This window comes from Phocoena sinus, chromosome 10 (assembly GCF_008692025.1).
Source record: "Phocoena sinus isolate mPhoSin1 chromosome 10, mPhoSin1.pri, whole genome shotgun sequence".
NCBI lineage: Eukaryota > Metazoa > Chordata > Mammalia > Artiodactyla > Phocoenidae > Phocoena > Phocoena sinus.
The window spans coordinates 14,795,801-14,816,189 of record NC_045772.1 but is presented as its reverse complement, the minus strand read 5'-3'; the positions used below and the strand labels follow the sequence as shown (position 1 = coordinate 14,816,189).

The 20,389-nt window shown below is 40.1% G+C and overlaps 1 protein-coding gene across 4 annotated transcripts; it reads left to right on the top strand.

Moving 5' to 3' along the window:
• Positions 1–1,388: 1,388 nt before the first annotated feature.
• FBXO7 (F-box protein 7) lies at positions 1,389–19,989 on the top strand. 4 transcript variants are annotated; one of them, XM_032646266.1, is made up of 9 exons: positions 1,389–1,790; positions 5,284–5,578; positions 10,556–10,783; positions 12,117–12,258; positions 14,441–14,524; positions 15,832–15,927; positions 17,740–17,916; positions 18,234–18,271; positions 19,288–19,989. In XM_032646266.1, exons 1-9 carry the CDS (start codon positions 1,669–1,671, stop codon positions 19,675–19,677), a joined length of 1,572 nt encoding a protein of 523 aa, XP_032502157.1. In that variant the 5' UTR covers positions 1,389–1,668; the 3' UTR covers positions 19,678–19,989. The 4 variants fall into 4 exon arrangements, with proteins under 4 accessions (XP_032502157.1, XP_032502160.1, XP_032502158.1 ...); XM_032646269.1 differs by lacking the exon at positions 1,389–1,790 and adding an exon at positions 1,865–2,021 and having other exon boundaries at positions 19,288–19,987; XM_032646267.1 differs by lacking the exon at positions 1,389–1,790 and adding an exon at positions 1,869–2,021 and having other exon boundaries at positions 5,436–5,578; positions 19,288–19,988.
• Positions 19,990–20,389: the final 400 nt, after the last annotated feature.

Here is a 20,389-nt window from a genome sequence, read left to right as displayed (position 1 = left end):
GCACAGTCAGAGTCAGCCTCTATTGCTCAGAACTAAGAACCCCGATAGATAAAGCCTCCCCTGCTTAAAACTCTTCAGTGGCTTCCCATACATTCTAGAATGTGTCCCAAATCCTTTGCTTAGCTCGAGGCTCTTCTTTATCTGGGACATACCCACTCTGTCCATGTTGAGCCACCCTGGTCCTGTCACCCTTCCTCAATTCCGTATTGCTTTGCCACTCAAGAACCCTCCTGGCACAGCAACCCTTCTCTATGTACCCCAGTCCCCAGGGCTGTTCTCATCTCTATCATAAACAAGATACATTTTATGCTCTGACACAAGAGGTGATTCACTTACCTGTAAGCTCTGCACGGGTAGGCACATGTCTTCTCAGCACCTAGGACAATATCTGGCACAAAGCAGGTGATCAATACATTCTTATTTAATGATTGAAGGTCAGTGTGGAAAAGCACTGCCACCTATCGGGAGAAACTTTATTCAACTCTTATGATTTGGAAAATGGTTATCATACAAGGATGAAACTTGATGATACTTTCTTCCTCACCTAAGTCATCATCCTCATCATTATTGCCAAGCCCTCTGTGGTAGCCAGACTCCCAGATGGCCCCCAATGATCCCTGTCTCTTGGTACTCAGCCCTTTGTGTTGATTCTCCCACACTGAAGGCTTGGATTGTGATCAACAGAATGTGAGTGAAGTGATGGTGTGTAACTACTGAGGTGAGATCATTAAAGACATTGTGGCTTCTGCCTTGGTCTCTCTGGGATCACCGGCTTTGTGGGAAGTGAGGATGTCACTGGGACACCCAAGTGGCCCGATAGGGAGGTCCATGCAGTGAAAAGCCGAGGCCTCCGCCAACAGTCATGTGATTGAGATACTCCAGCCCTGACCTACACCTTGACTGTAATCTCATCAGAGACCACGACACAACCAAACAGCCAAGCCAAGCCCAAACTCCTGCACTGTAGAGAATCTGTGGGACAATAAATGTTTGTTGTCTTAAGCTGTTAAGCTTTGGGGTGATTGTTATGCAGCGACAGATTACTAATATACTCTTCGACACAGATCACTGACTACAAGCTGTTTTAATTTTGCTGTAAGGGGAGAAACTACCAGAGCCTGGGCTCAACCTAAGGTTTCTCAGAGCGTATGGTGCTGGAGCCGGGCACCACGGCGGAAATGGGGTAAGAACCAGGTACACCTGGGCCTTGCGGAGTGGCGAGTAGTTTTGCCTGTAGCATCCCTTTCAGCGTTAACGTTCTCCAGGCACAACTGGAGAGAGGTGACACAGCGACAAACCAGAAGAGCCCCGACACCCGCTCCTTGCGGCAGTCTGGGCGCTTGCGCAGTGTGCTCCTAGGGCGCCCAGGGGCCGCTGTCGCGCGCCGAGTCATCGATCGCGAGTTCCCGAGCGGCCTAGGTCCACGCAGGCCACCAGCAGCCTGCTCGCGGGGTGGGCTCCAGGGGGCGCCCTCAAGAGAGGGGGTGGGGCACTCATGTTCCAGAGACCGGCCTGGCGGGGCCTTCACGCCGTTACACCTCAGCATCCGCATAGCTCCGGCAGTCGCCGCTCCGGGGCCGCCGCCGCTTGAGGCGGGAGCTGACCAGCCGCGCCGTCGTCACCGTCGCCGCCTCGGGGTCCCGGCCCCTGGGCCCTCCTGCGGCCGCCATGAAGCTGCGGGTCCGGCTTCAGAAGCGGACCTGGCCGCTGGAGATGCCCCAAGCGGAGCCAACGCTGGGGCAGCTGCGCGCGCACCTGAGGCAGGCCCTGCTGCCCACCTGGGGGTACAGGTACGCGAGAGGCGGGGGCGCGCGCGGCGGGTCGGGGAGGAGCGCCGGGTGGCGCGGGCACGCCCCGAGCTGTCACGTGAGGCCGGGCGGCGAGCTGGGCGTCGCGGGGCCAGCGGTCCTGCACTGTGACGCGCAGGCCGGGCGGCTAGCGGGCGCTGGGGCTGCAGCGTGCGGGGTCCCGGCTCCCAGAGGTCATGGCCCGGCGTCTCGGGGGCTCCGATCCCCTCCAGGGTGAGGCTTCGCTTCCGTGTTTGCAGTAAACGAATCTAGGGATAGGCTAGGATGCAAAATTCTCACGTCCTTTGAAATGTAAGGTTGGAAATTATGGATTTGGCTTGGGTTAAACCTTTCGAGGCTCTCAGGGGTTTAAGTTCACCATCTCCAGCTGTCGGAATATTTCAGTGAAAAAGTTTGGAAAGTACTAGAAGGAGTTAGAAACCTGCCCTCCATCCGAGGCCACCTGTAACCTGGTACCGCTGCTTTCAGGCTGCAGTCACCTTAAGACTCCGTTAAGTGTTTACGTGCCAGGCGCCGCTGTGGGCACTTTGACTTCCCAGCTGCAGTTTTACAAAGTGCAGTGTGTCGGTCTGTTTCAAATAATAATATTTTCCTGGGCAAGATGTTGCTTTTTTTTTTCTTTTTGGATGAAAACTATGGAAAACGTTGGCCTTATGATGACCCTGGAGAGCTTGCAGTTTGGGGGCAGTGACATTGAGAAGTAATGGATCAAATTCTGTTATTTATGGGGCTGCAGACGAGGCTGCTTTGTTTCCAAAAGGGTATCCTGGGGTCAGTAATCTGGGAGTAGCGGGACAAACGTTAAGGGTGGTCCTCTTCAAATACTGAGCTACCGAATTGGAATTTGAGTGTGCTGAGAAAAAATAAAAAAGATGTTCTTTGGGGCTTTTTAGATGAATTCTTCAAAAGAAAACCTTTCTGTTAATTAAATGGTTCCTTTCATAAGACTTTTATAAACTTACATTTTATTTTTAGGGAATTCGGTAAAATGAGGCCGTATTATGAACGTCTCATCCTTTCATTTTTCAGGTTAAGACAATACTGCATTCAAAGTCAGCCTTTTTTCCTCCAAATTAAAAACATAAATACGGAAAATGAGGCATTGACATAACTCCTTTTAGGCATTATATTAATTGACATCCTGTTGTTTTTTTCTTGTTGTTAAACCTAAGTGTTTTGTATGCTGGCGTCATTACCCCACCACAAATTGTCAAAATTAACTTCTCTTTTTACTTTCATATATATGTATATATATTTTATTATTTTTTAATTAGGTGGGACACTCTGGAAAGGATGTGAAACGCAATATGATGCTTTGTTTACCCAAGAGCCCAAGTTAGTTTCGCTTTCAGGTTTGTTTTTACAGTCGAGGCTGGTTAACTGGAAGGAATGTTAAGCTTCAGCTTGTGAAAGTAAATTCATTCTTCTGAAAGTATGTTCATTTTATAATAAATGGGCAGTTTAAAAACGTGTCCATATGATATTATTACTTTTAAAGTGTCCTTGCTGAGCAAGTGGATCTGGGATTGTCATAAAATAATTCTCAAAGGCCTGGAGTTTCTAGGGTCGCAGTTCCTGATGAAAAATTTTTTTTTTTTCACAGTTTCAGAAAACAGGATCAATAACGACTCTCCTGGAAAACCATATATTACTCTAGAAATAGCTCTTCCCTTTTTCTAAAGGGGAGGCTGACATTTTAGTAAGCAGACATTTCTTTACCTTTTTTACAAATCGATATTTGAACAAACATTGTGCTAGATACCATTAAAAAAAACAACCTTGTGCTGTGACAAATGATCCATAAAAACATAGTTCATTTGAGGTGTTTTTCTGCTAAAAATGGGATGTTGTTTTTCTGGGTAGTTGGCAGATTTTCAACATTTATCAACACATTTGAAAACAGAGGCATCGCTACTTATTTTCTAATAAGCAGGAGTAGTTCTTAAAGCTTCAGTAATTTCTCTACCAAAGACACTTTAATTGGTAAGAAAAAATGTATATGTGCAAGAAAAAACATAAATGAATTATGGGGAGCACTTTTGAAAATGTAGCATTTTAAGAACAAATAAACAACATGATTTTCAAAGGACTTCATCCTTTGTTAACCTCTCAAAAAGTTAATGAAGTTAACATTGCTGAGTGTACATGTCTTATAAAATGTTCTGCAGTGGTTTGTTAATTATTCCTCACCACTATGTAATGAAATGATGATGGTTCTCTCAAGGTCAGATAATCTGCGATGCGGAAAGGATGGGAGTTCCTTGCTTCAGACTAATTTGAGCTCTTAGCTTGTTTAGCACTGGGTTTTTGGATTTGTGTTGTCTTTCACATAAAAGACATTATAACTGGTGCTCAGTAAGAAGGTTGAACTTATCAGTAGGAGGGATGAATTTATACTCAGTCATCTACATGCACTCATCTGACTTTTTGTGGTTATGAATATTTGTTTAGGACATGGGTCTAGTATTTTGGAACCATAAGCTAACTGTCCTGGAAGGATATTGTTAATTAGCCCTGATTTCAGCCTCATCTTGATCTCTCCATCTAATGTTTATTGGTTGCATACATTCCACAAATACTTGCATTTGCCAAGTGCTGGAGATACAGTTTTGAACTAGACAGACAAGGTACCCATCTCATGAAACTTACTTCCTAGTCGTAGGGGTGGGGAAGAGAGCGGATAAGCAAATAAATATGATATTTTCAAATAGCAATGTTGTAATAAAAATAAAACAGATGAATGAAATAGAGTGATGGAGGCAGGTGGAAGGCTTCTCTGAAGAGGTGACATTTGGGTTGAGACCTGGATGATGAGAAAGACTCAAGTCATTTGAAGAACTGGAAGAGCAGATGCAGAGGCCCAAAGGCTGCAGTGAGGTTGATCTGTTTTTAGGAATGAGTCGAATGGAGAACAGCTAGTAAGAGGTTGGGTGAGGTAGGAGAAGTGGGTCAGATGTTGGGCTTTGGAGAGCATGTTAAGGATTCTATTCCAAGGTCAAATAGAAGCCATTGGAGAATTCTCAGCAGAGGAATGATGTAATATAATTTATATTTTAAATTATATTATATTTCATTGAATCTCAGTTGCTGTCAATCCTGAGATGCACATTCTTATGTCACACTAAGTGAAAAAATGCTGTCCATTAAGCTGTGATATGTCATCGATTGTAAGAAGCATCCTGTTTCAAAGATGACAAACTATAAAAAAGTGTGTATCTTAGAATTGATGAAAACATGGATTAATGATAGAGGATTACTGATCCTATCCCCCAGGCTAGAATCTATAACCTAAGCATTTGGTAATAAGAATAAATAATTTTGATACTTTTTCCAAGCTTTGGCTTTCCTCTTATCTTCGTTTTGTTTTCATTAGTTCTGCTGGGGTCATACCATGTACCTTATGTATGTTTCAAATGTATTATTGTGGGTAATGGTAATAGGTAGCCTTACTATCCTTATCCGTCTTTCTTGGCAGTTCTGATACCCGGTTTGCAATTACATTGAACAACGAGGATGCCCTCACTGGAGATGAAGAGACCTTGGCTTCATATGGGATTGTTTCTGGGGACTTGATATGTTTGATTCTTGAAGATGCCATTGCAGCACCTAACTTACCTTCATCCACAGATTCAGAGCATTCCTCACTCCAGAATAATGACCAACCCTCTTTGGCCGCCAGCTCCAGGCAGTCGAGCATGCAGGATGAACAACTGCGTGATTCGTTCCAAGGACAGGCAGCCCAATCTGATGTCTGGAATGATGGCAGTATGGTGGGTATTAAAATCAAGACAAGAAATAGAGTAGTTGATAAATCATACTGAATAGCTCAATTGAATTCTGTACCAATCAGGATAATTATCATCAGTAGACTGCAGATTATAATCTTATAGAAAATTTATTTTTATTTTAAATACTTTATTTTTATTAAAGTATAGTTGGTTTACAATATTATATTAGTTTCAGGTGTACAACTTAGTGATTCAATTTTTTAATAGATTGTACTCCATTTAAAGTTATTACAAAATAATGGCTATACTTCCCTGTGCTCTACAATATATCCTTGTGGCTTATTTATTTTATACACAGTAGTTCATATTCCATATCCCTTTCTTGCCCGTTCCCCACTGATGACCACTAGTTTGTTGCCTATATCTGTGAGTCTGTTTCTGTTTTGTTGCATGCATTGATTTGTTTTATTTTTTAGATTCTACCTATAAGTGATAACATAGAGTATTTATTTGTGTTTCTCTCTCTGACTTATTTCACTAAGCATCCTACCTTCTAGGTCCATCTGTGTTATTGCAAATGGCAGAATTTAATTCTTTTTTTATGGCCGAGTAATATTCCTGTGTGTGTGTATTTTAAGTTTTTAAAATTAAAAAAATTGTCACCTCAGACTCTAGATGCTGATGTAAATTTGAAAATATGTGCACTGATGTTTTCTTCCCAAACCAGCTCCTCCTCTGTCAGTGGCAGTACTGTTTTCCTGAGCTTAAAACTGTGGAATGATTTTTGACTCCTTATATCCAGCCCCTTAACAAGCCCTGCCTGTTTTTCCTTTCCATTCCAGGCTTCCAGTGTGTGTTCTTCAGTTTGCTTTCTGGGTTCATCTTGTTCTTGCACATTTTTTTAAAAAATAAATTTATTTTATTGATTTATTTTTGGCTGCATTGGGTCTCCGTTGCTGCGTGCGGGCTTTCTCTAGTTGCCGCGAGCGGGGCCTACTCTTTGTTGCGGTGCACGTGCTTCTCACTGCGGTGGCTTCTCTTGTTGCGGAGCACGGGCTCTAGGCGCGTGGGCTTCAGTAGTTGTGGCTCGCGGGCTCTAGAGCGCAGGCTCAGTAGTTGCGGCGCACGGGCTTAGTTGCTCCGCAGCATGTGGGATCTTCCCGGACCAGGGCTCGAACGCGTGTCCCCTGCATTGGCAGGAGGTTTCTTAACCACTGCACCACCAGGGAAGCCCCCTCCTGCACATTTTTGATTATGTTGTTCCCCTGCTCTTAGGTAACTCTGTGTCATAGGTATACCTGGGCTCATAATTTTTGAATTGAAAAAGTCTAAATATCTCTAGTACAACCCTCTCATGTCGCAGACGAGGAAAATGTTGTCTGTCCTCCTGTACCTAGTTTTTAAGGCTTTCTGAGCAGTTGCACAACAACCTTTGGGGGCTAGTTTCTGTTCCTCCCTCCTGTCAACTGCCATCTGCAGTCAGACTGGACCCCTCCTCCTCCTCCTCACGGTCCCTCTCGCAGCAAGCACCTGCGCACGTGCGCGCACACACACACGCACACACACACGCGCGCACACACACGCACGGCCTAGCGACTGCTTCGCTCTCTGCTGTTGCTGCTCGCCGGGCGTGGAACCCCCTCCCTGTCCTCTCTCTCCTGTCCGCATCTCTACCCACCTTCCAAGGCCCTGCCAACGGCAGCCCAGTAGTTTTCTTCAATTCCTTTGTATTGATCATCTTTATTGCCTTGTAAACACCTCATTATTTACTATTCTGCCTTTTGATTTCTTGTATGGCACAAATAATCACTTTATTACTTAATATTTTAATACCAGTACACATGCCATCTTGTTAATTGTTTTGTGTGTGTACATTCATCATGTCAACTTAACTTTTTTTTTGCAGGCTTTAAATATTTATAAGTATTCATTGTGCCCATATGTCATCAAGTATAGACAGATATTAAAAAATACTTTTTAGCTGATTGGTAAATTATAAAAATCATCTATGTCTAGATTTTTAGTAATAGTATCCAGAGAGATTAAGTTAAAAAAGCTTTTATAAAGCTCAAAGTATTGTTACGAATTTTCTTTTCAGAAATTATTATGTATCTCTGAGATTCTGTCTCATAGAAGTAATCTAGAGAATGAGTAAGAATATTCAGTCAGATATTTAAATTACATTTCTGAATCTTTTTTGATGATAGACTCATTCAGAGATTCTGGTAGAAGGATCCATTCCCTTTACTTTTCATAGTGTATATGATGGTTACTTTACTAGTTTCCTTTTGGAAAATTTTGAGACATTAGTATTGCCTCATGTTAGTAATTTCAATTCTAAAAGTGTGCTGTTTTTTATTCTACGACTTGTATAGGGTGACTGTAAAATCTTAGTGGGGACATAGATGATTTTTATAATTTACCAATCAGCTAAAAAGTATCAGACCCTAATATTAGGGTCCTGTTCCATACTTGTTCCACTCATTTGTGAATGACATATGACAAATGATCTGTTTAGAGAGGTGGTGCTAAACATTTTTTTCTCATCTCCACATGCATGAAGAATATGATAAGTACTTATATCATATCAGGATGGTTCAGAGAACGTCAGTGGTTCTCGTGGAGTGAGAGTAGAGTTTGATAAGCTCACCAGGGGATTCTGATATCTTCCTCCCATGTCGTTATCAGTCTGGGGTAACCTTTTAAAATATTTTTCCCACATATATTCTCTCCCATACGACTGTCAGTAAGTAGTAAATGGCCAAAAGTTAGGTATAAGAAGCAAAGAGCATATATACAGGCATACCTCATTTTATCGCACTTAGTTTTAATGTGCTTTGCAGATACTGTATTTTTTACAAACTGAAGGTTTGTGGCAACCCAGCGTTGAGCAAGTCTATTGGTGCCATTTTTCCAATAGCATTTGCTCACTTCTGTCTCTGTGTCACATTTTGGTAATTCTCATAATAGTTCAGAATTTTTTGTTATTATATTTGTTATGATCTGTGATCAGTGATCTTTGACGTTACTATTGCAAAAAGGTTACGACTCACTGAGGGCTCACATGATGGTTAGCATTTTTTAGCAAAAATGTATTTTTAAATTAAGGTCTGTACATTGTTTAGACATAATGCTATTGCATACTTAATAACTACGGTATAGTGTAAACATAACTTTTGTATGCATTGAGAAACCAAAAAAGTTGTGTGACCTGCTTTATTGTGATACATTCACTTTATTGCAGTGGTCTGGAACCCAACCTGCAATATCTCCAGGTATGCCTGTAATTCATAATTTAGTTAGGTGTTAAGTGGTTTTAATAAGTAGTTTCTCCTTTCTCAAAAATATGATGGAGCATCGTTTTTAGGTAATATGGATTGTCATCAACCTCTAGGTTTTAACAAATGAATTTGTATCTTTTCCATAAGCCATCAGGGCTCAGGTCCTCAGGGATTTTGAAAGAAACAACCTCTTGTTCCCTTACATTCTTCCACCGTTTCACTCATATTATGTACTTTTAATTTCCTCTGTTCCTTTCCTAATGGAAATACGAACTTAAAAGAAGCATGTGCTTTGCATTAAGAGTTGAGCACATATCTAGGAAATAGTCTTTCTGAGCAAAATTAATATAGGTAACTCAGTCTTACTGAAGCAGTGTATTGTGTCTAAAGGCCCTGAACTGTGAGTCTCGAGATCTTTGTTTATTTCAAATTTTTATTAGCTGGTAACCTTGATTATGTTATTTAATCTGAATCAAAATTACAGTACATATAAAAAGGGGATGTCATCTGTCTTACCTATTTTACAGAATTTTTGTGTGGTGTAAATTAGAAAACAAATCAAAAACATGAAATTGTAAGAATTTTAAGATATTATCCTTCAGCACTTGTTCAACAAGCATTTACTGAGTACCTACTGTGTGCCAGGTATTGTACGGGTGTTACAAAAATGGGTGACATGTAGTCTGTTCCTTTCTAAGCTTGTGGTCATGGTAGGATATAGACATGTAATCAGAAAGTTGCAATACAGTGTGATAAAGTGCAATAATCAAGGCCTTTGCAAGGCAGAGAGGTAGTCTATAACCTGAAGAGGTGGGGAATACCAGAATGGGGAGGAAGGGACTGTGGAATATGAAGTTGATACAGAGTCAGGGATCAGGTGATGAAGGGCCCTGAATGCTAAGGAGTTCAGGAGTTTGGACTTTATTTTGTAAGCCTGCATTTCTCAGCATGGCCTCTAGGAAAAACCTGTGAGATTATAAGGAAGTGTTATGGGGATGCTGAGTGTTAAGGAAGGAGGATAGTGTTTCTTGGTTAAATGTTATGCACACTTTGTTATTATTGGACTTCTCAGAGCTTTATAATGCCAAAGTGTATTTTGTGAATATGGAGGGTGAGGTTAGGTGGCTATGTCATGTAGCATTTCCATATTTATTTGATTGTAGACCTCTTTTTTCCTAAGAACACTTAGGGTCACATTCCAAGGCACAATTTAGGGCAGTGCTGCTGTCTGCATAGGGGAAGTACTGGCAAGTTTAAGCTGGGACATGGGACATAATTGGATTCTCAATTGTCAAAGAACTCTGGCAGCAGTGGGCGGAATGTATTGGAAGACAAGAAAGAGTAGTGAAGGCATACTTGGGGAGGCTGTTGCTGGAGGTTAGGAGATAAATGAGTCTGAAGTACCGCTGGAGTAGGAAGGGGCAGATTTTGGAGATATTTAGGAGATAGAGTCAGTGGACCTTTGACAGCTAATCATATTGGGGGTGGCGCTTAATGAGGTCGAGGGGGAAGTCTAGGATGATTTCCAGGTGTTTGGCATATCAGCCAGAATTAATGGAGATAAGGAATTCGGGATGGAGGAGCAGATTGCAGGGTCATTTGTTGAGGAGGGCTTGCTGAAAATGTGTACCATTTCTGAACCTCTGAGCGCTAATCTCAGTTCACTTTGAATACAAAATTTACTGTGAAAAGATGAAAGTCTATTTAAAGAATTCATTGTTTTTGTTATCCTTTTCAGTCAGGGCCTAGTCACAATTTTGAAGCTGAGTCAATTCCAGATGTCGTGGATGCGGAAGAGGGCACAGGTTTCTTTCCCTCAGAACCAATGCTCTGCAGCGAATCGGTGGAAGGGCAAGTGCCACATTCATTAGAGACCCTGTATCAGTCAGCTGACTGTTCTAACCCCAGTGATGCCCTGATAGTATCCATACATCTTCTCATGTTGGAGTCGGGTTACATACCTCAGGTAAGAGTACAGAGAGCAAAAGTTTCCCATTAGAAAAGGGGTGGTGTTCTAGATTTCTTTATTAAGTGTGTTTGGGTATTAATGTAAAGTGTCGAACACAGCGATGAGCATACAGTAGGCAGTCAGTAAATGTTCCCTTCCCTCTTTTCCTTCTTTTTTTCTCCTTTATTTCCTTGTCAGCTTTTAGTTAGTATTATAGAATTGATGGCAACTTTGGTTTAAAAAAACCCAAAAGTTTATACGTGATCGTATGTAGGTAAAATGTTGTCAGTGCGTGTGGATTGGGCATGACTAGATAGATGGCTCACCAGGTTATTTTTTATGTTAGTGGTTCTGTGAATTGCCACTAACCTAGTAAGATTCAGTTAGGAAGAGGGATGTTGTTCTTATGCTGTAGTTGCTTACCTTCATTCATTCATTCCTTATCCATCTGATAAATGTCTGCCAGTGTCAGGTGCAGTGCCTTGTTTCTGCTTTCAGCTTGCTTACAGTCCAAGAGTAGGAGGGAGAGACAAGTATACAGACCGTTATACTGTATTGGCTAAATTGTAGGAGAAACACATACATATATAGGATGCCAGAGATTCACAGAGGAGAACATTTAGAAGTTTTTCAAATTTTAATGTGCTTAAGAATACCTAGGGATCTTATTAAATGCAGATTCTGATTTAATAGATCTAGGGTGGAGCCTGAGATATTATGTGAGCATACTCTACACGATAGCAATGCTGCTGGTCTGTGGGCCATGTTATGAGTAACAAGTATATAGACTAATTCAGTGATCATTGAACACATGCACCATGTCATGCCAGGAATTAGAATATAAAGATACTGGGACAGTCCTTATCCTCAAGGAGTCTGTAAGTGGGGGAGAGAAACAAAAAGGAAATTATATTATAATACAATTAATAACATAATAGAAGTATATAACAATAGCAATAGGAACAGAATGTTAGAGGGTGAGAGAGTGGGAATGACAAAAAAGATTTGTTTTGAAAAAGGCTTCACAAAGGAAGTGGTATTTGAACTGGGATCTTGCATAATGATACGGCTTTGCTAGGCAGAGAAGTGAGACTTTGAAGTGAGAAATCAGTCTCTATCTCTGATGTTATTTTATCTATTTGAACAAAAGTTTTGATGGCAGATAATATATTGTAACATTTTCTATCAAAGTTTTAAATATTAATAGAAATATTAATGATTTGATAAGTTTTATTAAAGGGACTGTATGGAATGCTTATTTGTAGACAAGTTAGGGGCCTCTTGGGTTTTTAATCTTTTTGAGAGTAATACGGTTCTTCATTATTTGTTTCCCTTTCATTTCACTCCCCAGGGGACTGAAGCTAAAGCTGTGTCCATGCCGGAGAACTGGAGGTCGGGGGGCGTGTATAAGCTGCAGTACACGCATCCTCTCTGCGAGGGTGGCTCTGCTGCTCTCACCTGTGTGCCTTTGGGAAACCTCATCGTCATAAATGGTAACTGGATGGCATAGTCATGCTTGTTAGTTTGTGAATCTTTACATGATTCTCTCCAGAAATTTCATAGCCACTTTGGTGATGGGCTATCATGATGCAGTTAGGAGTCTTTCTCAACTTTGTTTAATCCCGAGCCCACTGATAACATGGGTCTGAAAGGTTACAGAATACAGGGCTGATGTTTATGCTAGCAGCCTTCACGCTAGAGGCAGCTATACTCTTTTGCTGTCTTAACTGTGTAAATTTTTTGCTCCAGGGGGAGTTGTGATACTAGGAGTAAAACGAGTCTATTACATATGATCTCTTTAAAGAATACTTTTTCTTTATGCCTGTGGATGGCTTTTTAATTTTTGTTTTACTAACCAAGGTCTTGAACTGAGAGATGGTGAAAGGTGAGGTTGAGCTGGGATCATTTTTTATCTAGTTTGGCATCTCTGAATGCATAGAAGTACCGCTAAGGGTTCTGAGGCCTCAGTATGTGTGTGTTTTATCCCCCTACTACCCACCCTCAAGTAAGTCACTCTGAATAGAGTTTCTTTTTATAGTTCTTCTCTTTCATACTAAGAAATTTCACTGGCTAGCAATACATTCTATATTTGTATTTCATTTTAGCTCAGATGCCATCCAGTGATCTATACCAGCTACCAGGGGTCTATGGAGTAGTCTCGTAATCACACATCCTGGAGATCCCATTTGAGTGACTAAACTCTTTTGTTTTTGTTCTGGTTTGATTTTTGAGCTTCACCCTTTTAGCTAAGTAAGAGAGAATGATAAGATTGGAATGCCTGCATTTTTAATTTTTCATTACAGCTCATCTTTTATACAGCAGAGACAGTTGCCTTGACATGTCTTAGCTCTGGTTTTCAACATGTTCTGCAGCTGCTAGTTTCTGCTGAGATGGGAGCAGGGAGGTGGCTTGGTAGAGCCACTGTCGCTACTTGAACCTTGAGCAGCAACACATGTGCCTGTTTCATTTAGTGAGGTCCCTTGTAAGGTTTTGTTGGGAAAAGCTTTTTCTGCTAAAGTCTATTTGAAAGCCACTGACCTACACTGTGATCTTTGAACTAAAAGATAGTTTTAGGTTCCCTTTATGTAATTTCTTCTGTTTCTTTTTAATCACTAGATTCTTTGAAGTGTTATTTAAAAGTCTCACGTTTTCAGCTTTAGTAGTGTTTCACATTTGTAGGACGTGACTGATGGCACTAGGACCTAGCAGTGTCTCTTCGACAGTTCATCACAGTTAGCAAATGTAACTTTTGGCTGGGCATTCTTATACAAAGAGGGCCAACAGTATCTGATCATACTGCTATATGACATCATCACTTGCAAGGTTGCAGCTATCAAATAGTAAATATGAGGTTGTAATTTTTGCCTCAATTTCTTATAAATCACTTTAATGACACGTGTATATTAATCTTTATTTACTAGTCTTAAGATACTTAACATAGAGAATAGCTACTAAATGTCTTAGTTTCTGATGCTTTGTTCCTTTAATAATTCTTGGCAAATCATCTACTTGTGGATGTGAGTGGCAGACAGCCATTCCAGAACCATTCCAGGCCTGGTTCTTTGAAAAGGAGCAGTATGTCCTTAAATCTTTGCTTCACCCGAGACATCCTGCTCAGTGCACACGTGCATGAGCACATCACTGGCTCTTTCGTGGAACGAGATGAGGTGCACCTTTGCATGCAGGATTAAAAATGAACCCTCTGTTGATGTCAAGAATATTGATCCTCTGAGTTGAGAGAGATGACACTGTGAAAACTAGCAGGATTCTTTTAATAAATAAGAGAAGACTCACTGCCAAGGGTTAAATAAAAAATAAAGAGTTTTTAGTGACCTCATTAGAAATAATGATTGTATTGTGTTTAACTGTCTCCTATTAGCCTTGTTGCATATCTTTCAATTATTAATAAGCTGCTGTTGGTAAGACTTAGTGGGTTTCACATAAAGGTGCTTACTGTAGTTTTAAAAAGTGTTTTAGAGTGATTTTACTTAATGTGATGCCGGTTTGCACTTTGGACTTTGCTGTGAGGGAAGGAAATAAGCGTAGGGCAGTTTGTCTGTATAACGTGTGTTTCCTATATATGGGGGCCTAGGGAACGCAAGTCCACACTAAAAAGTGGAGGCAGTTGATGAAATGGCAGAACTTTTTCATCATCTTTCTGTTGCTTATTTACAGCTACACTAAAAATCAACAATGAGATTAGAAGTGTGAAAAGACTGCAGCTGCTGCCAGAATCTTTTATTTGCAAAGAGGAATCAGGTAATATAACCATGATTGAACTTCTGGGGTGAAGCTTTGAGAGGTTCACTTTAAAAAAACAGAAAGGTAATGTTCAAAAGACTTAACAGTTTCTGGATGAGATTAAAGCAAATTTAAGACAATGTTGCAGAGTTTCGGTTTCTTTCTTGTTTCTCTTAGGGTCTTGGATACTGAATTATATTTATACATCACACACCATTGATGCTTCATAATTTCTTTCCTTTTTTTTAAAAAATAAATTTATTTATTTTATTTTTGGCTGCATTGGGTCTTTGTTGCTGCACAGGGGCTTTCTCTAGTTGTGGTGAGCGGGGGCTACTCTTCATTGTGGTGCACAGGCTTCTCATTGCAGTGGCTTCTCTTGTTGCAGAGCACAGGCCTAGGCGTGCAGGCTTCAGTAGTTGTGGCACGCAGGCTCAGTAGTAGTGGCACATGGGCTTAGTTGCTCTGTGACATGTAGGATCTTCCCAGACCGGGGCTCGAACCCGGGTCCCCTGCATTGGCAGCCGGATTCTTAACCATTGCGCCACCAGGGAAGTCCTGATGCTTCATAATTTCTAAATTACTCTTTGTGGATTTTTCTAGCATTGTATTTAACCAGTATGGAGAGGATCTCTGTTTTGTGGAAACCATACAATGCAACTTCATTATTGAAGATTATTGAAGGAAAAACTGCACTCAAAATGTTTGCTTAGGGGCTAGTAGAGGTTGTTATGCCCATTTTCTAGATCAGGAAACAGGTCTAGAGGAGGTTAAATTACTTCAAGGTCACAGAGCTAATAAATGGTAGAATTTAGGATTGGAATAGATTTGACTCCTGAGACCTGTGTTTTAAGAACAATTATTACAGGAATATAGCTCAGATGATCTGATTTCTGTTAAATAAGGAAAAAGGAAATGAAAAAGGAGGAGGAAAGTTAATACTGTTAGATTACAAGTTTTCAGATTATATTGAATATTTTCAATATGTAATTTTTATGTTGGGTAGGAATATGCTGCTCCATTTGACAAGTCATTTTAATCAATTTTTACTATGGCTTATAGTACCTAGGTACTGTTATTCTTTTATTTGTAAGTTCCTAATTACTTTTATAGTAAGGAAAAATGTGTTTAAAGATGATTCAGCTTTCAGAGTTACACATTGTATTACTTCCTCTTCGACTAGAGACTTTGGTTCATTTCTGTTTATGTAGGAATTGTGAAAACTAACTTACCACTTTGATTTGGTTTGGCGGAAGTAGAGAACACCATTTCAAGTTTTTCCATTTGAGTGTGTGTTCTGATTTTTCATTTAAAAAATATTCTAGGGGAAAATGTAGCCAAGATATACAAAGATCTTCAGAAGCTCTCTCGCCTCTTCAAGGACCAGCTGGTGTATCCTCTTCTGGCTTTTACCCGACAAGGTGAGAAATGATAAATCATCACAGGTTGAATGGCTGGAAAGAATAGTAAGTTCACATATGTTTAAGGGTGACATAAACCTTCCCTCTTTTCTTCCCTCTTTTCTCGTCCTAGTGGAAATTCTGCTCTTTTAAGACTAAGCTCAAATGTTAATTCCTTAATTGCTCTTCACATCCTCTTTGTATCTCCATTGCATTTTATATGTATCTTTATTATAGCCCTTTATCCAGTGTATCATAATAATTTTTGACATGATTTCTCTCCACCGAAGTTTATGAATACCTTGAAAGCAGGGAATATGTCTTTTTCACTTTTGTATTCTCATGGCCTAGCGCACGGTCAGGCCTATAGTAAGTGTTCAATAAATACATATATAAATAACGTATAGCCTGTAAATTTGGTCTACTTTTTTTTTTTAAACTATTTATTGGAACTCTGTGCTAGGTACTTTGGATATTTCACATGCATTCTTATTTAATGCTAACAACTTTGAAGTAGATTTTACTCTCATTTTATAGATGGTGAAGCTAATTCAGTGAGGTTTATAATTCACTGAAAATCCTTGTGTTAATCAGCTTTCTCTTTGTGTTGTAGTAAAAAGTATTTTAAAATCTTAAGTGAACATTTATGTCTCACTTGCATACGTGCTGTGTGGGGCTTGGCTTTGGCCGAGGAGTGGTGAGTAGTCCTCATCCAGGGCTTGCTCTTCTTGTGGCACAGGGAAGAGAGGACCAGTGGCCTAACCATGTGTTGGTTTTTAAAGCTTTTGTTCACAAATGATATGCCACTTGCACTCACATTTCACTGGACAAAGCAAGTGAAAATGGCCAAACCTGGACTGTGGGATGGGGAAGTATAACTATAGGGTAGAAAATGATAGGGTAGAATCATAATCCACCACATTCTTTTGGCTGGTAAATAATTTCAGGTTTATACAGATAGATATGTGGCTTTTATCTGCTATTTGTATGTAGAAAAATGATATTTTAGGTCTCAAGTTGCATGGTGCCAAGGCTATTATAATCATAGTTTTCTTCTTTGGCTGGTGGTGAGGGAAAAGAATAATGTGAATTTTAAAACCCCTTACTGGACTTTGATTATCTTTGCTAGTTGAGAATGGTATCCCATATATTCAAAGGAGCTAATAATGAAAAAATAATTTTCATTTGACTTCGGAATATATTATTCTTTTCCTTTCTCGGTTTTGCTTTTGAATTTGTCTACCTCCCTTCTTTTTCAGCTAGATATCGAATAATAGTAATCTAACACTCGAGTGCTAATTATGTGCCAAACATTGTTGTTAGCACTCTGTATGTAATTACACATTTAATTCTCAACTCAGTGAGGTAGGTAGTATTACTAACCCATTTTACAGATGAGAAAATTGAGTTAGAGTTTAAATAACTTGTCCAAAGGCACACAGCTAATAAGTAGCAGCATTGGAAACCAATTGCACAAGCCAATTAATTATCCATTTTCTATAGTTGGATAGAGAATTTTTTGCTGTACTGAATATCGCTTGAAACAAAGGAGGCCATTGGCTAGTATTTAGAAATTGTCATAGTTATTTATTTGATCTGTATTAAAAAGTAATTTGTTTCTCTACTAAAACATAAAGAGAATAAGGGGCTTGGAGTTAGTAGTAGTTATAGAGTTAACCTGGGGACAAAAGTTTGTTACAGATAACTTAAGCTTGGATAATTGAGGATACCATCTAATTTATCATCTCTTTAGAAAGTTGGCAACTTCGGTTGAATATATGGGGAAACTGGATGTTCTTTACTCAGTGATACCTATCCTCTTTTTCCTTTTAGCACTGAACCTACCAGATGTGTTTGGGTTGGTAGTCCTCCCATTGGAGCTGAAACTGCGGATCTTCCGACTTTTGGATGTTCGTTCTGTCCTGTCTTTGTCTGCAGTTTGTCGTGACCTCTGTATTGCTTCGAATGACCAACTTCTGTGGAGGTGTTTATATCTGCGGGATTTTCGAGGTGATTTCCATGATAACATGTTAACAAGAAAAGGGTTCTTTGTTACTGAGGTCTTAATTACTCAGCTTGCCAGAAGTTTTAAGTTGTGGGCTTTTTTTTTTTTAAGAGTAAGAAATAATCATAACATAGCCTTATTGTAAAGAGATTCTAAGCTTCATATACCTTTGCCTATGTCCTGTCATTTCTGTGTTCTCTGCAATACAAACAGTCCATTAGATCAAGTAGACTATTTCAGGATAGAAAATTGAAGTAAGACGGGTTTAATGTTGGATGAATGAAACGTTTTTAAATCTCTGTTTTTTGTTTTTTCTTTGTAGATGGTACTGTCAGAGGTCGAGACACAGATTGGAAAGAAGTAGGTATTTTTAAATACCAAGGCTAATATTCATAGCACAGAAATAACTCGTGAGTTAATACATTAAGGGCATATTTTCCACTTTTTTTATGATATAATGCAATGTTTAAATTAAATTTATTGCTAATTTTTAGTAAATGAAAATGTTTTCAACTTCTACCTTAGACTCAGTCCTTAGTGTCTTGTAATTACACAGGAAAAAGAATCTTTAACACAATGACTGTTTTCACCTTAATATATTCTTCCTTCTTCTGTTGTTAAAAAAATTGAGTTGTTTTTGTGCTGGAGTAATCTTGAGCTGTTCAGCTAGCTAGAATAGTAAATTATGAAGAGAATAAGTTATATTGTTTTATTTGCAGATACCACTGTAAAAAGACATTGATAGGACACAGAAACTTGGAATGAAGGACTAGAGAATAAAATTCAATGGAAGTCCTCAAATATGTACAAAAAAATACATAGTACTATTCTTTAGGAATATGTTCCATCCTCTAAAATAGCATCTTTTTTGTTATTTAAATTGAGGTCCATTAGGGACATAAGTTAGGTGAGAAATTGAACATAAGTGCTGGCCCCCCACCCCCTTCCCTGCCAGTACCTTAACTTTTTATATTGTGTGGCATGACATTTTCAACAAATATTTAAATTTTCCACTTTCAAAAAAGGCTGACTTAAAATTGCATATCAGCTTGAGAGCTCTAGATTGCAGTCTTGAGAATACATGTCACTCAGTTATCCCTCCTTTGGATGTATTGTTACTCTAAATTGGCACAATTGCTCAGTTGCAGTGTGGTTAAAGAATAGAGTTCATTTGGCATTGTGTTCATATCTACTACCTTACTCATGCAAATAGAAACTGGTAAAAGTTCTCTTCTGTGCACTGTTTTTTTTTTTTTTTTTTGCCTGCCTTGATAGTATGGGAAAAGGAAAGATATATAGATCTATACAATGAAAGCAAACGAACTTTGGGGAAATATCCAACTCACTTACCATATCTTGTCCTTGTTTTTCTATAGCTGTACAAGAAGAGGCACAAACAAAGAAAAGAAGCTCAGAGAGGGCGGCATGTGATGTTCCTGCCGTCGTCACCCCACCCCATTCCATTCTACCCCAACCCCTTGCACCCCAGGCCTTTTCCTCCCAGTTCTCTCCTTCCTCCAGGAATTATTGGTGGTGAATATGATGAAAGACTAACCCTTCCTTATGTTGGGGATCCAATCAATTCACTCATCCCTGGGCCTGGGGAGACACCCGGACAGTTCCCTCCACTCAGACCACGTTTTGACCCAATCGGCCCTCTTCCAGGACCTAACCCCATCTTGCCAGGGCGAGGTGGCCCCAATGACAGATTTCCCTTAAGACCTAGCAGGGGTTGGCCAACTGACAGCCGGCTACCATTCATGTGACTGATTTATAATCTCATGCTGGAGCTTGTTTTGTTTTTGTTTTTTTTTTAACTACAGATGTCATCTTGTTGGGGTGCTATCTCTAGTGTTTTCTGATTGTGGTGGTGAGAAATGCACTCACAGAAGCCTTTTGGTAGATATATTTAAAGCTCCAGGGGTGGTGTAGCCCAAAGGTTACTGCATGACAGGGTTGACCTTGGGAATAGTTGGTTCCTGACATCCCCCCTCTGAATTACCCTCTAGAATGAAGGTTAGACATTGATAATGTTCTACACCAGAATAATAATAATAATAAAAAAAGTGTGAATCACACGGCAGTCTTGACTTTTTGAATTTTTTTTTTTTTTTTTTTTTTTTTTTGGTACGCGGGCCTCTCACTGCCGCAGCCTCCCCCGTTGCGGAGCACAGGCTCCGGACGCGCAGGCCCAGCGGCCATGGCTCACGGGCCCAGCCGCTCCGCGGCATGCGGGATCCTCCCGGACCGGGGCACGAACCCGCGTCCCCCGCACCGGCAGGCGGACTCCCAACCGCTGCGCCACCAGGGAAGCCCCAGTCTTGACTTTTATTACCGAAAGATATGTAATAAATATTCAGAACAGCTTTACAGCATGACTTGGACATCTCAGAATGATCAAAGGACTTATGCAGTGTCATCAGATTGTTGCAGGAGATGATTATTATTTTTGTAGTGGCACTCTTTTCTTCACCTGAA

Coding starts and splice junctions, on each gene's coding strand:
- FBXO7 (XM_032646266.1), top strand. CDS start 1,669: ATGAAGCTGCGGGTCCGGCTTCAGAAGCGGACCTGGCCGCTGGAGATG. Junction 12,259..14,440: donor AAACCTCATCGTCATAAATG/GTAACTGGATGG, acceptor GCTTATTTACAG/CTACACTAAAAATCAACAAT. Junction 14,525..15,831: donor TATTTGCAAAGAGGAATCAG/GTAATATAACCA, acceptor AAAATATTCTAG/GGGAAAATGTAGCCAAGATA.